Below are 15,589 nucleotides of genomic sequence, written 5' to 3'. Positions count from 1 at the left end.
AACAGGGAAAGTCCTGTGGGCTAAGGGAAGGCAATTATTATTCTGGAGCAGGAGTGTAGGTCTCCTCCATTAGTAAGGAGCTGCTGCATGCACTCCAAAGGATGCCTTAATCACCAGTTGCATGCTGCTGTGGCAGGAGAAATGCCTCAGCAAACATCACAGTAATGGGCACTAGGGACAGGGAGCTCTGCAGCCTGCCTTGTTCCATCCTCACAAGTGGGACTAAAGACTTAGGGAGCAATCAGCCTATATATATATATATTTTAATATATATATAGTGCGATTTCAGTATAATTTGACCATGTTTTTTTGGTGAACAGGAAGTTTGTCAAATAAGTATTTGTTCTGTTTGTGGCTGGGCTAGCTCTTGACAGCGTGCTGGCCAAAATCTTTTGGTTGGATTTTGGTTTAGTTGGTTTTTTGGTTTTGAGGAAAAACCAGGACAGGGAATAAAGCTCTTTTCATGCTGCTGCTTTTGGTTGAAACAGAAGTATTTCCAACAGTTCAGTAACTGGAATGGTCCACTGAAGTCACTGAGCACAGACGGTGTCCTCACTGTTAACAGCAAATGTACAGCCCAGTTAATAGGTCACAGTGGCAGAATGAGGGGGCTAAATCAGACATGAGCCATCATCTGCAGAAGTACAGTCCAGATTTATCAGGGTGACCTTGAATCGCTGCAAATGGAGCCTCTTAGGATACTGCAGCTCTACTGTCAGGTAATACCTGTTTACACTATAAATATCTTAAGAGAATTAATCTTTCAGGTCTCTGTGCTGAGGTAGGCAGAAACTTCCCCCTCAAGATGCAAGAAGCTAATTAGTGTTTCATTAGATGTTGTGCACCCAAGCAGGATGTTGTGTGGCAGAAATAAAGATTAAATGAATAGAAAGAAAGCCCGTGGGAAAACATCAATGCAAAAATGATCATACAAAGGTTTTACCATGTTATGTATCATCTTTGAAACAGATGAGCTCCTAATATGTGTTAATTTCTGCTATTTTATTTCAGATACTGTTAGAAGTGAGGGAGGAGAGAGAGACAGCATAGCTAAACAAAGACAGTATGGGGGGGCCCAGTGCTCGCTGAGCTGTCAGCTTGTAGCAAAAGGACAAAAAATTTCAGATGCTTTTCTCACGTGGAGGAAGGATCTAATCTGGTGTGAGCCAGGGACAATCACAAGAGGAAACTGGAGGAACCACGGTGTTTCCAGGTTACTGCAGGACAGCTGGATGATCATGCACATCCAGAAGGCATTAAAAGATCTGACAAGAGCCACATGTGCCAGTGGTGTCGTCTTTTTAGCGTCTACGTTCTGAAAATATTTTTAAGCCATATATTCAGTCTAACAATCAGGTTGTTTTTATTTTTTTTTCTCCTGTCTTGGAGGTGTTGTATTAGCTGTTGCAAAACAGCTAATAAAAAGGCAAAAAAAAAGCACTGCTGGTTTATATTAAAACTGGCATAACTTATAATGGTATACTGTCTTCAAGAGTTAATAATTTTTTCTTTTTTTTAGTTGACATTTTGACTTGACATTTCACAAGTTTTTTATCATGCTAATTAAAAATAGTTATTTACAAATAATTCATTACTGTTGCTTGGATTTGTTCTGGTGCTCCCTTTACTAGGATATCTCCACAACATCCAGTACAAATCTGGGTTTGGTTGTGCTGGGCACTGTGAAATGTTGGGGAGTACACAATCTCTATTCACAGGTGAAATGTTGGTTCCAGTTTGGCAGGGTGTGCTCCAGTAGTAAGGGAAATCCTCCTTATATATGGAGTAGATGCTGTTTCTTTACTGGTTTCAAGTAGGAGCTGTTTAGGAACATTCTGGTTATTTACATCATTACTGTTAACCTGCATGTTTGCTTTACCCAAGGAAAAGGAAAGTTGCAGACTCCCCGTGAAAAGGAGTTTATAGCAGGAATAGGAGCTGGAAGATGGTGGTTTAGAGGGAGCACGTGAAGTGGCAAGGAGAAGGCCAAAAGCTGCAAGGTGATATTACCAAAGCTTAGGTCCAGGAGCCACTGGGCTGAATTTAATGTGTCCTTTAGGTGCTTGCTCTTGATCCCAGACTGGTGGCTGGTGAATACTTTCTCAGCTGCTTGGTTTAAAATCAGTATCTTCTTTTGTATAAAATATTCAGAATACGGTAGATAATTTACTTTGTATGGCAGCACTGTCTTTAAGCCATAAAAAGCTCTTTCAATCTCAGATCCACACCAGCTAAGGCAACAGTGGAAGGAATGCCACTTTTATCAGAATAGGTTTTATATAAATAGGCTTTTCTGATTTAGAGCCGAGTTTCACCCCCACTTCCACCCCCGATAAAGAAAAATGCTCCTTTAGTATATTGTAGCCAGTCTAGAAAACCCTAATGCCAAAGATTGGTGCATTTTGTTGGGCTAATCTCTCTTAATACTGGAGATCCAAACTGGCCCAGCATATGTCCTTGGAGTTCCTGTTCCACTGAACTGAGTATTTGTTGGCTTCCATGGTAATGCCCAGTTTGCAGGTGATTAGGGTACAACTGGTGACTGTCCCTTCCTTTTGACAGCAGTGCTGGCAGTACTAGCACTGCTTCTGGAATGCCTCCTTCACTGCTGATAGAACTGCATGGAGAACTGGATCAGAAAAATGACTTGGATTTTTAATTTTTTTTTCTGACAGCTTATTTTTATCTCTTAAATTATGTAATTATTCCATAACTTGAGTTTTCTGCTTGGATTCTGTCCCAGACAATTGTTAAGATTCAGTAGCTATGGGGAACATAGAAACAGCCATTTTTCTGTAATATGTGCACTGTAGCACAGTAAATGGAGAAAAACTCATCAGTCTCTTGTGACTTGGGGGTGTGATGTGGGAGTGTGCCTTATTAGACATCTCCCCAAAGAGTGAAAATTGTATGTAGGTACTCTGAGCTATCTATAGTGAGCAGCACTTGGAGCTAAAATGCTTTCTGTGGACATGCTGAGTCATTTCAGAGAGAAATGCTTCTAAAATGCTGAACAATAGGCATCCAAGTCTTTGGTGTCCTATGGACCTTTTGACTGATTTTCAAATGTAATCTGAAAACACATATTCCTCTCTCGTTTGTATTTAAATTATTGTTCTGCACCTTCCTTCTTTTTGCATAGAATAAGCTACTCTGCTTCCTCAGAATTTTCTTAATGGTTTCCCATGTAATCCTGCTTAGGGACACTCACTTTTGTTGTCTTCTGAGATGGGTATGTGAAAACCAGGCTGTTTTGCAGTGATGGTTAATCAGCTCTGTGCAGCACTTCATCTGCCCTTGGTAAGCTATCACAGCAAAGATGCTGCTCTGCAAGGCTGCTCAGCTGCCTGTGGCCCAGCCATCACAGGGGAGCATTCCATATGTAAATGTTGATTTTCAACATCTGGTTTTCCAGATCATGTCATGAGGCAGAACCATGAGCTTTCTGAATTTCCTTTCATGGGGATTTTGTTGGACTCTTAAACCTTGAGTCTGTCCTGTGTTTCGGCTTGTACAGTGACCTACTTGTATCTTTCAGATAAAGAGAAGGAGAAAATAAAGCTTGAAGAAGATGAGGCAGCAGCTGCCAGCACTATGGCAGTCTCAGCTTCCCTCATGCCACCCATTTGGGACAAAACTATTCCTTATGATGGCGAGTCTTTCCACCTGGAGTACATGGATCTGGATGAGTTCCTGCTGGAGAATGGAATTCCTTCCAGCCCTACTCACCTGGATTTGAACCAGAATCCACTCTTGCCCGTGGCTGAGCTGGAAGGGAAGGAATCTGCCGGTGCTTCCACTGGTTCTCCTGCTTCATCCTCTTCCACTGCAGTTTATCAGCAATCTGAAGCAGCCTCCAGCACAGGTAGATGGAATAATATGGGGTTCTGAGGGACTTCTGTTGTTCTCATATTAAAAGGTGTCTCTTTAGATCAAAGAGGAGATATGCTAACCTGTCAGTGTTTGCTGTGGCAGGTTAAACACTTAAACATGCTCAACACAGAGCCTTAGTTCATGTGTTAATTCATGAAGATGCTGCCTCTGCTTTTCTTTACCTCTTCCTGTCCTATAAAGAATGAGTGTCTATCAGTGTGCAGTCTGTTTGTCTATCAGTGGTCCATCTGCTTTGCTTTTGAAATTATAAGAGCTGAAGTAGCAACATCAAGTATTTGCTTTCTTGGTGTTGCTAATACAGTAAGAAGCTGGACAAATTGAGAAAATACTTTCTCAGGTTATTTTACAACAGATTTGATAACTTGTCACAAGTAATTTTTATTACCTTGGTCTGGCTGGGTGAACTTATGTGAACTTACTGTACCTCAAATAACAATGTTCAATAAAAAAACAATGAAGTAATCTTTTTTGTGGTAGCCTGGGAAATGTGAAAACAGACACTTGGAAAAGGTGTTTTAATGATGCAGTTTGATGTTCTGTGGTGCTTTGAAGTGGGAATGGAGGAACAGACAAACAAAACTGTGCTTAAATGGTAGTAAAAAATTTCATTTGTAGTATAGAGATCTTCTCTATTAAAGAATTCAGCTGCTCAGTTTGCCCTAGGTTTGGAGTTTAAACATGATAGCCATGACAGTACTATTTTGTGAGCAAGCTTTACAGAAAGCATTTTGCTCTGGACCTCTTTTGTGAATCTGTGGGAGAGATAACATGGTGCCCCTTCCATAAGTTACAGGGTGTGGCTTTTTTCTAGGTGGTATATGCAAAACTTATTTATTGATCACTACTGCACGTTGCAGTGACATGCAGTTTTGCAACTCATGTGTATGAAGTTTTGTAAACAATAGATTAATATGATAAAGCTCATATGAATATTACCAGTGTCAGACTTCTCTGTTGGGGCATTTATTTCTATGTGGCAAAGAAGAAGAATGCTGTTGAATTTGTAGCAAATCTTCTTTTATTTAGTCAGTTGTTTGAAAGTGTACTTGTCTGACCTTTGAAGGTCCCAGGGACTCGGGTCTTTGGGCTGGCTTGTTTCTGTGAGGATTTGTGTGGTACAAAACTCAGGCTGATAAAAGCTTCTCCCTTCTTACTGCTGCTGTAGGTGCTTTTTATGTGTGCAAAGCATGTGGTTTTTGCCAAGGAGGTATTAACTCCTGTCCTGCATCTGTCTACTCATGTCTGTTATTCTGGCATATGCTCCTGGAGTTATATTACAGACTGGACTGAACTCTTTCTCTGTACCACCAGCAGTACAGCAGCACCCACCACACCTCAGGGAAGCACCAACTAATTCTGTTAGATATTTCTCACCACAGGGCAATAAAGTTGGCTTCTTTGTGATTCCCTTCATCCTGCTGAGTATATTGTAATTTCTCCTGTTGTTGCCAGAGTCCCCACCACAAAATGAGAGAAATACACCCAGCCCCATTGATCCTGACTGCGTAGAAGTTGAGGTGAATTTTAACCCCGACCCTGCTGATTTAGTGCTGTCCAGCGTGCCTGGTGGTGAGCTCTTCAATCCTCGCAAACACAAGTTTACTGAAGAGGACCTGAAACCACAACCTATGATTAAAAAAGCCAAGAAGGTTTTTGTCCCAGATGAGCAAAAGGTAACATTTATTGCTGCAAACTCTTCTAGGCCTTAATAAAAGTTTGACTCTTCTGATTAAAAAAGCCAAGAAGGTTTTTGTCCCAGATGAGCAAAAGGTAACAGATTTATTGCTGCAAACTCTTCTAGGCCTTGATAAAAGCTTGACTCTTTGTCCAAACACTTTGACATACGGAACTAATGCAGTTTACCTACATGATTGGGCAGAAGCACTGCCAAGAATAGAATTGGCACGCCAACTGCTGTGCTTGCCCGTTTGCAGGTTTTGGTATCATGAGCTAATTACTGTCAAGGAGCAACTGACCATGCTAGACACAGAAATTAGAAGAACTATCAAGTCAAATCCTCATCACCTGCACTTTTGAAGGCCATTGTCTGTATTTGCCCAGTATTGTGTCTAATCTGGATTTAAGTAACCCAGACAAGAGAACAGGTGATTTTATGTAAAAGTTCACTCCTAAATTGAAACTAAGTAAAGGAAGCATTTCAGTTGAACAGCTTCTTAATACCCAAGTCTCTAAATCTCTGTAGTTCTAGCGATGCACTTGGTTAATCCTAAAAGAACACTTGTGTAAAGATGAAATCTTACAGTACTGCGTGGTCTCCATTTTGATGTCAGAGCCCTGCAAACCTATGGAGGAGATCCTCAATAAAGCAGTCGGTGTGGATATCATTATACAATAAAGAGGTGTCTCCAAAACACTTGTCAGTTTGGCTTTTTTTTTTTTAATACAGGATGAAAAATACTGGACAAGGCGAAAGAAGAACAACGTGGCAGCAAAGCGTTCCCGTGACGCTCGGCGATTAAAGGAGAACCAGATCACAATTCGGGCGGCCTTTCTTGAGAAAGAAAACACAGCCCTGAGGACGGAGGTGGCAGAGCTGCGCAAGGAAGTGGGACGATGCAAGAACATTGTTTCTAAATACGAGACCAGATACGGACCCTTGTAAGCACACCCTTTTCCTTGTTAGGGCTCTTTGTTTTAGCCTCTTAGACTTCTCTGCCTTCTGTAGAGACTCCCAGAAATAAAGTTTATGGAGGCTTTGCCATTTTGCATCTACACTAGAAAGAAACCAACAAAACACAAACAACCCCTGTTTCTGTTGGCACGACTCATTCAGGCCCTTTCCTGATCATTCTGTTGTCCAAAATCTTAGTGTCCATATTTAGAACCCTGTTTTCAACACTGATAGAACATTTTCTGATGTCATACAATTGAACAGATTCACCTGTCTGGAGAAATAAACATGGATCCCTCCAGACTGGAGAGAGCTTTTTGCTATCTGTTCTAACCTTCATTTTTAAGTGGAGAAAGAGCCTAGGAGACTCTCCTCTCTCTCTCTCTCTCTCTTCCTTTTTTTTTGTTTTGTTTTGTTTAATTTTCAAACTCTTGCTCTTTTTCTCCTCTCCATTCCACCTCCCCCTCCCAGTAAAAGTGTAAAACATAATTTTAGGATATAAATAGATGTTGCTGGGCAGCATCATAAAATTGTTTCCTCTCCCATTCAGAGGCACTAGAAAGTATCCATTGTGTAGAATTCTGTTCCTGTTGAAGAGCAATAGGAGAACCTTTAGGACAGGAAGACAGGAAAACATTCAATTTCTTGTAAAAACAGAAGTATTGCAAGGTTAATCTATGAATGTTATGCAGAATGGAGTCAGTGCAGTTTAGATTACAATGCTGTCTAAATGTCTTGATAGGTTCTAATCCTGGGTGACTTGCAGAAACCAAGGAGAGAGAACAGTAGTGAAGCACTCACTTTACATTTGTGGACAAAATAATTTGATGTGGGTTCTAGACTGTATTTCTACCACCACCCTTTCTTTTTTTCCTTAGAGGGTCTTCCCTCTTGAACTGCTGATAAAGCAGCATGTTGCACTTAACTGAGAAGTAAGGGAGATTTAGAAAAAGAGGTCTGGCTCATTAGGCTGAACCTTGAGTCCCAGCTGTTAAAAAATGGCCAGCACCTTATGCTTTGAAAGAAGGAGCTTTTTTCAAAGAAGTAAACAAGCCACTGTTATTTTACTGCACCTTACCTGTTGTGCAAGAGGTTGAGAAAGAGTTTTGGTCCTTTGCCTTGTGAACACACTATGGGATAAGCTACACCCACTATAAACGCCAACAGTTTACCTCACTATCTCCTGTGTAACAGTATATCTGGTCTCTCCACGCTTGCTGGTTCTATCTCCAGCATGTTTCCTGATAGAAAATTAGCACACAAGACTTACTTGGAAGTAATCCATTCTCAGCACCAAACACTGCTTCAACAATTTATGGTGTTAAAAGAAAAAATACGCTGTGTGTGATGTTGAGACCTTCTACACGACCTACAACTGCAAGAACTAGAAGCTTTACCAGAAGTGTATGTCTAGAAGTCCTCTTAACAAGAGAAGCTGTCTTAAGATAGGGGCTGTGTCAGAACTCTTAGGCTATACTTCCTGGGATAATATTTATATTGAGGAGTAAATGTGGGATGGTGATGTTGCGGGTAGTTGCAGTTCCTGTATCTGAAAATACATTAGAAAAGCATTAGGGTTTATTTTCTATGCTAAAGACTAGCTTGTCTTTTAAACATAATGTGGAAATTATGAGTTTAGAGCAATTTTGTGTTGAATTCTTAAGGAAGTGGAGAAGCAGGCTAATCCACAGCACCTAATGTATGCTTTGAACTATTCTCCCCACGCCCCACCCCCCGCTGTTGTGCTCTTAATTTGACTAGAGTGGCTCTTGATGCGGTGTTGGTCTAATTTCTTTCAAACATACTAAAAATTGTCACTCTTTCAGCAGGGGTTTTTTCTTTCACAGGGTGGTTTGTGGTGGTGATGGTGGGAAGTATGTTATAAATAAATTGTCACACTTAACACTTTGCTTTGTTTAAAGTGACTTATCTGATTCCGAGTGATGCAACTTTAAAGACTTTTAAAAACAAAGAAACTAAAAAGCACACATGAATCGCCAGTCTTCAGAGTGAGCAGTGAAATCTATGAGGTGTCCCAACACAAACAACTGATGATGACCCTGCCTGCCTCCTTGCCTGCAAGTACCCCATCTGACTACCCAGGGCTGGGCATGATGAAAAGTGCAAAGTCTCCTTAATTCTGTATATGGCTTTCTTATCTGTCTTTCTCACTGTAACTATGAACTACAATAAGCTTACCTACTGGGGTTTTGTCAAGACACTCAAAGTTCATGTCTCAAAGTCTGTTGACAGCCTGTGTGAATAGTGACTCTTCATTTTGGCACTCGAGTGGAAGAAGACAGGGAGTTTTAAATGAAAGTGTCTGTATATATAAAGAACTGCTATATTTTAAGACTCTTTTCCCTGCAGTATAATGAATTTTATTTAATACTGCGGCTCACTTCTGGTACAGTGTAGCGTATTGTGGAGTACTGTGAGTGCAGAACTAAAGACAACGGGAAGACAGCAGCCCATAATGTGAGAGACTTCAGTGCAGAAGATTACAGCAGATGTACTGAAATAATCCAGAAAGCACCACAATGTGCCATACAGAGAGTAATAAACCTCTATCAAATGACCCATGTAATAAACCACGTCGGTGGCTTTCCTGCTCCACAGCTACACTGCTGTAACCTGCCTTTTCCTTTATTTCATTTATGAGGCTACCTTTCTTTTATGGTATCTTGCTGGAAAAGGATCTGTTCTTCTGCTAACAACTTGGCAATCATGGAAAAGGTGCTATTCAGAGCTGCTGATCTCCAAATCTTTTGGCAGTCTGAAACTACCGAATGAGTATTAGCTCCAGGAAAACAATGGCTATTAGTTGCCATCTTACCATTTTCTGTCTCTTGACTGCAGGACAACTGTGGTGCTGAAGGTGAAACACCAATGATATCCCACAGTTACAATGGGCAGCTTAAGAGTGAGGACCCTTGTGCTGGTGTGGGAGGGTAGATGAGAGCTTGGATGGATTGTGGAGATGTTTATTGTGTTTAGAAGATGGAGGAAGTAGGTGGAAGTTCCGTTGTAAGAATTTCATCAGCATAACAAGAATTTGCTCTTGTATTAAGGGAGCTTGAGAGCTAAATCTATGTAGGGAGAACAAGAGTAGTTACTTTCTAGGAAAGGAGTACAGGGCCATGCTTGTAGCCAAAATGGAGCTTGTAAGACAGGAGTATGTTCATGCCTGGAGATTGATGAATAGCATACACCTCAAAAAAAATAACCTTGAAAGCTTTCTGAAGCACAAGTGCCAAAATTATGAGGCATGACTAGTTACCAGCATAGCTCAGTGCTATCATATTGAACAATTATTTTGACTTCATGTTTACCCAACAGATTCTACCCCTAAGTTCAGAGCAGAAATACAAAGAGAAAAATGTGAGAAGCAGCAGTTAATATTCTAAGCTTAATTAAAAAAAAAAAAAAACAAACCAGGATTCATAACCAGTGTTTAACAGCATAACCTTTGTACAGAGCTTATATATTTAATGTCGTTTTTGACCTGTCATTTTTAATGGATGACGTACTGAAGTCAAGAAAGTGTTTTTAATTTTTGCTGGTTACCAAAGTATACCTATGAGTGTATTATTATAATTTGGGATTATAAAGCTCTGAGATAATCTATTTTTATCAAATAGACAAATATCTTAGTTCCATGTTGCTGATATGGCAGCATATATCTCTACCTATATTGAGTGTTGCTGACTTGGACTGATATTTTCTGGTATGTACTGGTTTTTGCTTTATTTTGGTGATAAAGGCCTAAACCATGAATTAAGAAAAGCAAACCAGCAACAAAACAAACCATGACAGCATGTAAATGTAGCAACTTTTTTCATTTATAATTTCTAAATTTTCAGTTAGCCCTGGCTGTTCTTAAACGTCATGCTTCCTGTTTAAATCATAAAGCCAAAAGCTAAATAACTGGTCAAAGAGTTGCTTCATTTGGATCCTACTATGCTTAGGAATATCTTTTAAATAACTTACATATTGTGTACAGGATTTGGTTTTGCAGTATGTCATGACATTTTAACAGCAAAATATTCAGTCAGTGAGATTAGCATGTGCAATTCTATTGTTTTATCATTGTTATCTTAAAAGCTTACACAGTGGAAACTAACAGTGAATGTTCATTAGATCTTTCTTTCAGAGAAGACTGTTAGCAAACATTTGTGCTTCCCTGTAGGACAATGCAGATTTGCACAATCTGTGATTCAAGTGTCTACAGGTTGCAAAACTGGAAAATTGCACTTTAGGGTGAGTGCAGCTCAACTTTTGTAGCTGGAGAATTTGGTGGTGTTGTTATTAAGAAGCAGTATCTTTAAACATAAATGAGAAGGTAGTAACTATTTAAAGGAGTGCAGATATAGCCAGACAGAAAATACTGTGCAATGCTGAATTCCTTTCTCAGTTTTTGCAGTCTCAGGAAGTTAAATTTATTGCTCCAGAGCTTTCTGCTCCTCTTGGAATGATTTGCTATATCATTTTGTTCCTTGGACTAGGATGACAATCCTATCTGTAAGTGACAATTTGGGTATGTTTTCTTAGTGATCATAAGAATACAAATATTCTTTTAGCTCAATCTGAATATTAAAAGATGCTGAATTGACTCTGTTAGGCTTTGAAGTTCTATAGCCTTGGAACATACTCTGTGGAGGCCATAAGTTTGCCTGATGCCAGCCTAGCCCATTCCACAAAGGGACCATCTCCAAGGGGAGAGAATAAAGGGCATGTGCACCTTTCAGCATCACTGCAGGGATTGCTGGGAAAGAGCAGTTCATGACAACTGTACTTTCATTAGGAAGAAGATTGACACCACATGGCCATTTCATAGTACTAACTTTGAAAATCTATAAACTGTGGATGAAATTTGTGGACAATGAGTGTTGTTTTACTCTATAGAAGACAGCAGCTATGAATAAATAATGTGCAATTTTTAATACAGTATTGCTTTCATACATGATGATCTAATCTGCATATAGTGGGTTTGTGTCTAAAAATTCCAAGAAGCTTAAAATCTTTCACCTGTTGCCAAGATCTGTTCCTACTGAAGCTAGTAACAAAGATCTCATTAACTCCCACAGGAAAAAGTCTTTACTCTTAACGTGGTTGTTGTGAAGTTTTAGCAAGTGCTGGAGTCCTGGGTGTCTCTGCTTTACTCTGAAGCATTCTGTGCTGGGATCAGGTGGATACATCTCAGATTGCAGGTGTAGTGTTGCTGAACTGGTCCTGATAGTTTTGATATTCAGATAATCTGAACTCTTTTTTTGGCCCTTCATGGACAGAGTGAAAAGTAGTGTACTATAAACTTGTGTTGGAGAAGGAATGATTTTGGGTTCTTTGGTTTTTTGCTAAGCATCTTTTTGCAGTAACATTTTATGTCTTTTCTGACAATTCTCCATTTCCTTGCTGTGCTGTTTGAAAGCCCAAGGTATTCTAACTAGAAATCACTTTCAGCATTATCTGCAGGCCTGCTACTAATTGTACCAAATCAATTTCAAGTTGGGAGATGCAGTGGAAGCCCAGCAGCTTTGGGAATACTGTTATAAAACCACTGATGTGGAAATTTTTTTTTTTTTGGTAGATGGCAAAAATAATGGACCTGCACAGAGGAGAATATTGCTGCTTCAGTATTGTAAGCCATCTGAGCATAAAAGGACTTTGTTCCTTGTGATCAGGTGCTTTCATTTTTAGTGAGAGAGAAGGTATCTCAGGCCTTTGTAAAATCCAGACAGGCTTTTGTTCACCCTTCTAGTTTTAGCTGCTAAGCACAAGATGAGAAATGCAAATTTTTCTTAGGGCATAAATCTCATATTTTTGGCAACATACACCCAAATCCATAAAGAGCAAAATCATTTGTTAGTGCTAGTGTTGTGCCTTTGCAGCACTACAAGACTCAGACTGACTTTCTAGATGTTCACATAATTACTCTGGTCTGTATATCTGCCATTGTAACATGGTGAAGATAGATAAACTCACAGTTGAAGACTGGGAGAAGGGCAGAAAGAATAAGCTTAACTAAATATCTGTGGAGATGCTAACATAATGCTAATTGAGAAATTACAGTGATTTAACTCATCATAGTGCAAATTGACATACAGATGTAATTTGTTAGTTTGATAGTCCACTATCCCTCGCGAGTCACTTTTGGAATGCAAGCTTCTTGAAGTTCAGACACCTACAGGGAAAAAGGAATCCTTTGAGTAGATACATACATAGACAGACATAGATACTTGGCAAGGAGAGCAAAGAATGACAGAGGAAGAGGAGAGTAATGCAAGAGTCTGACCTGAGTGAAATTGCTGAAACTGACACCTCACTGTTTACAATTTTAGGCCAATTTGGATCCCCTCAGTTTAGCATCATACTGAAGATAAGTAATTGTTTAGGTCTTGGGAATCTCCTTGTCTTGGTCCTACTTCCACAGTCCAGAAAGCAGTGAAAGGAATATACAGATAGGGAGAAGAGTTACTGCAGAAAGGCATGAAAATATAGCTGTTGCTTCAACTAAGTGTGCTGTTGCGCTGGGACTTGACCTGCTAATGTGACCTGGTCAGTGCTGTCTCATGAGGAAACTACTACCTGAGGCCCCAATCTTCTAAGGCCTCAATTCTGCTGTCATTTCTGCATGGGAAGAGCCCTATATCTATAGAGAACCATGTGGACTTCACAGGATCTGTTATTGAATGTGAAGCTCTGCCCAGGCAGGCAGCTGCAGAATTGTGTCCTTAGCACACTGTCCAGTTGTAGTTATAGGGCTGTTGATACTAAGTGTAATCTGGGTGCCTGTTATATAGCCAAAACCCTTGTTACTTCATTTTCCTAACTAAGGCATGAGCAGAAGCCCTTCGCTGTACAACATCTGTAAAAAACTTTAAAATGTACTTCACATACGTCTAGTAAATTAAGGCATGTGATTTTGGTCTGTGGGTCTCAACAAACCTTGCTCGTGTCCCTGCCTGAATGTTTTCCTAGATCTGCAGCTACGTTTCAGTGAGAAGGGATGGTGGGATTTGTTTTCTTGAGGGGGCACAGTAGCACCTCTCACCTGTCACGCTGGGGTGAGCGCTCGCTGCTGGCCAGGATCAGGGATGGATGCATCCTCCGCACTATGATGTGAAGTTGTCTGAAATATGGTGATTAACATAATTATTGGAATACTGTATTTTGTATAACTTAGAACATGTAAATACACTTTTAAAACTAATCTGTTCTATGAAGTAATAAATAAGTGCTTCCATTGTAATATCTGAATATTGTTAATGCTTCATGTAGCTTGATTTGGGATTATTTCTTTCCTAGAGAACTACAGAAATCAAAACAAAGATTGATGTTGTGGAATTCTAGTCTAGTTGTGATGCTTTTTATCAACAAAAAATGTTTTAAAAATAATAATGAGCTACTTAAGCAGAGAAACTAAGATTTTGAGGGAACTGATTCTCTTCCAGTCTTTCTTTAACAGTAGTCACTGATTACATTCATAATTGTACTCTTCCCATCCTGTTAGCTGGACAGTTGATTTGTTTGTGAGTAGCATTTGGAAAGTAGCAATATTAAATTATTTTTAAACTTTAGTGACTGAGGAAAACTAAAGCTGGGGGTTTTTGTTGGGTGTGGTTTTTTTAACTATTCTCTCTTTTGGCTCAAACAGATCTGTCTCCACTTTTCAGCCAGACTGCAGCAAGTTGCAGTGCAACAGTGAGTGACTGTTACTGAAGCTCATTTGTGACCTAGATAGTCTACATCTTTGTTAGTTCCATTATGTCCATAGATTACACAGGTTTCCTGTTGTGGTGTGGAGAGAGAGAGAGAAAGTGATTAATGACTTGTGGTTTTGCTGAGTACATGTTCACTGGATGCTGCACAGCTGGACCTTTCATCAACTTTCATGACCTTTTCTATCTTGTGTTAAAAGGAAAAAAAAATAGAAAACAGTGGAGTAAGAATCATAAGTAGTCTGCTAGGAAATCTGAACGCTTGGGTTTTGAGGAGGAGGTGAGATTAATCCATCAGCCTTCACGTAAAGAGATTAGCCTGTGATGACACTTTCTCCAGCCATATGTAACTTTGTCTTTAATGCTGTACTGGAGCAGTCTCCTCTCCAGTAACAGCTGTGTCTGCAGCGTTCCATAAATGACAAAGCCACAACTTTTATAGTGGGCAGAGACAACAGCATCTCTTTTTATTTTCTTCTGTTTTCTTTCCTCCTCTCTCAGTGTCTCTAGGCTGTAAAATAGCAATGAAACAGCTAAGCAAATGTGCAAGTTATTCTGAAAACTCTGTTCTTGTTAAGCTTTTTCAGACACATACAGTTTTTAACTGAATAATTTGAGGGAACTCCTATCTGCTATATTTGGCTTGAAATTCTGTTGCCTCTTGGATAAAAGTATTTTTTTGTCTTCAGATGTGACACTGATCTGTCCCATTCACTCAGTGGGATGGATGATAAATCTGCACAGTATTTATATAAGATATAAATCTGATCTTAGTTTACTGTGTGTTAAGTTGTTTAATCTCTTGGATGTCTACTCCTTGAGGTTGTCTATATAATTCCTGTATATGTAGCTGCTTTTTGAAGCAGTCCATCAAGAGCATTTGAGATCATCCTGACTGAAAAATTCCATAGAAGTGAAAGTGATAATAAAGCTTGTAAAGCAGCTGGGTAAAACTGTATTGCCATGAATGGTTTTAATTTATATATGAATCTTCTGTCCCAAACTGCTTATTTTGTACATAAACCTAAACACTCCTGGCAGCTGATGGGTGAAAATAAAGGTGCTTAAACAGCAATCTAATGAGGAAAGGGCATTTCACTATTACAGAGTTGGTATTATTTTATATTTCCATTTATTACACTTTTTTAAATGTATAAACCACAGATTTGAATTCTCAAAGTCTTCAGCTTGGATTTTGTGAGTAGTTTAAATCCTCTCACCTCTCTGCTCGTAACTGGTTTTTAAGAAAAAGAAAAGCTTTTGTTTAAAATGTAAAATTTTGACTGTATTAAATTCTGTTAGTACCCTTCCTTTTTAAGAAATAAAATGTATATTCCACTATGCT

The 15,589-nt window shown here is 39.4% G+C and overlaps 1 protein-coding gene across 3 annotated transcripts in view; it reads left to right on the top strand.

Annotated features, from left to right (window-relative positions):
- TEF (TEF transcription factor, PAR bZIP family member) overlaps positions 1 to 15,589 on the top strand; it is a 29,728-nt gene that overhangs the window by 6,395 nt on the left and 7,744 nt on the right. Inside the window, exons 2-5 of one of the 3 annotated variants that reach the window (XM_039725543.1) lie at positions 3,539 to 3,865; positions 5,347 to 5,567; positions 6,302 to 6,513; positions 8,449 to 15,585. In XM_039725543.1, the coding sequence (XP_039581477.1) occupies positions 3,539 to 3,865; positions 5,347 to 5,567; positions 6,302 to 6,513; positions 8,449 to 8,470 (782 nt within the window). In that variant the 3' untranslated portion in view covers positions 8,471 to 15,585. The other 2 variants (XM_039725542.1, XM_039725544.1) reach the window with 2 other exon arrangements.

This window comes from Passer montanus, unplaced genomic scaffold (assembly GCF_014805655.1).
Source record: "Passer montanus isolate IOZ18808 unplaced genomic scaffold, ASM1480565v1 scaffold55, whole genome shotgun sequence".
NCBI classification, from domain to species: Eukaryota; Metazoa; Chordata; class Aves; order Passeriformes; family Passeridae; genus Passer; species Passer montanus.
This window is presented reverse-complemented; position numbering and strand designations above follow the sequence as displayed.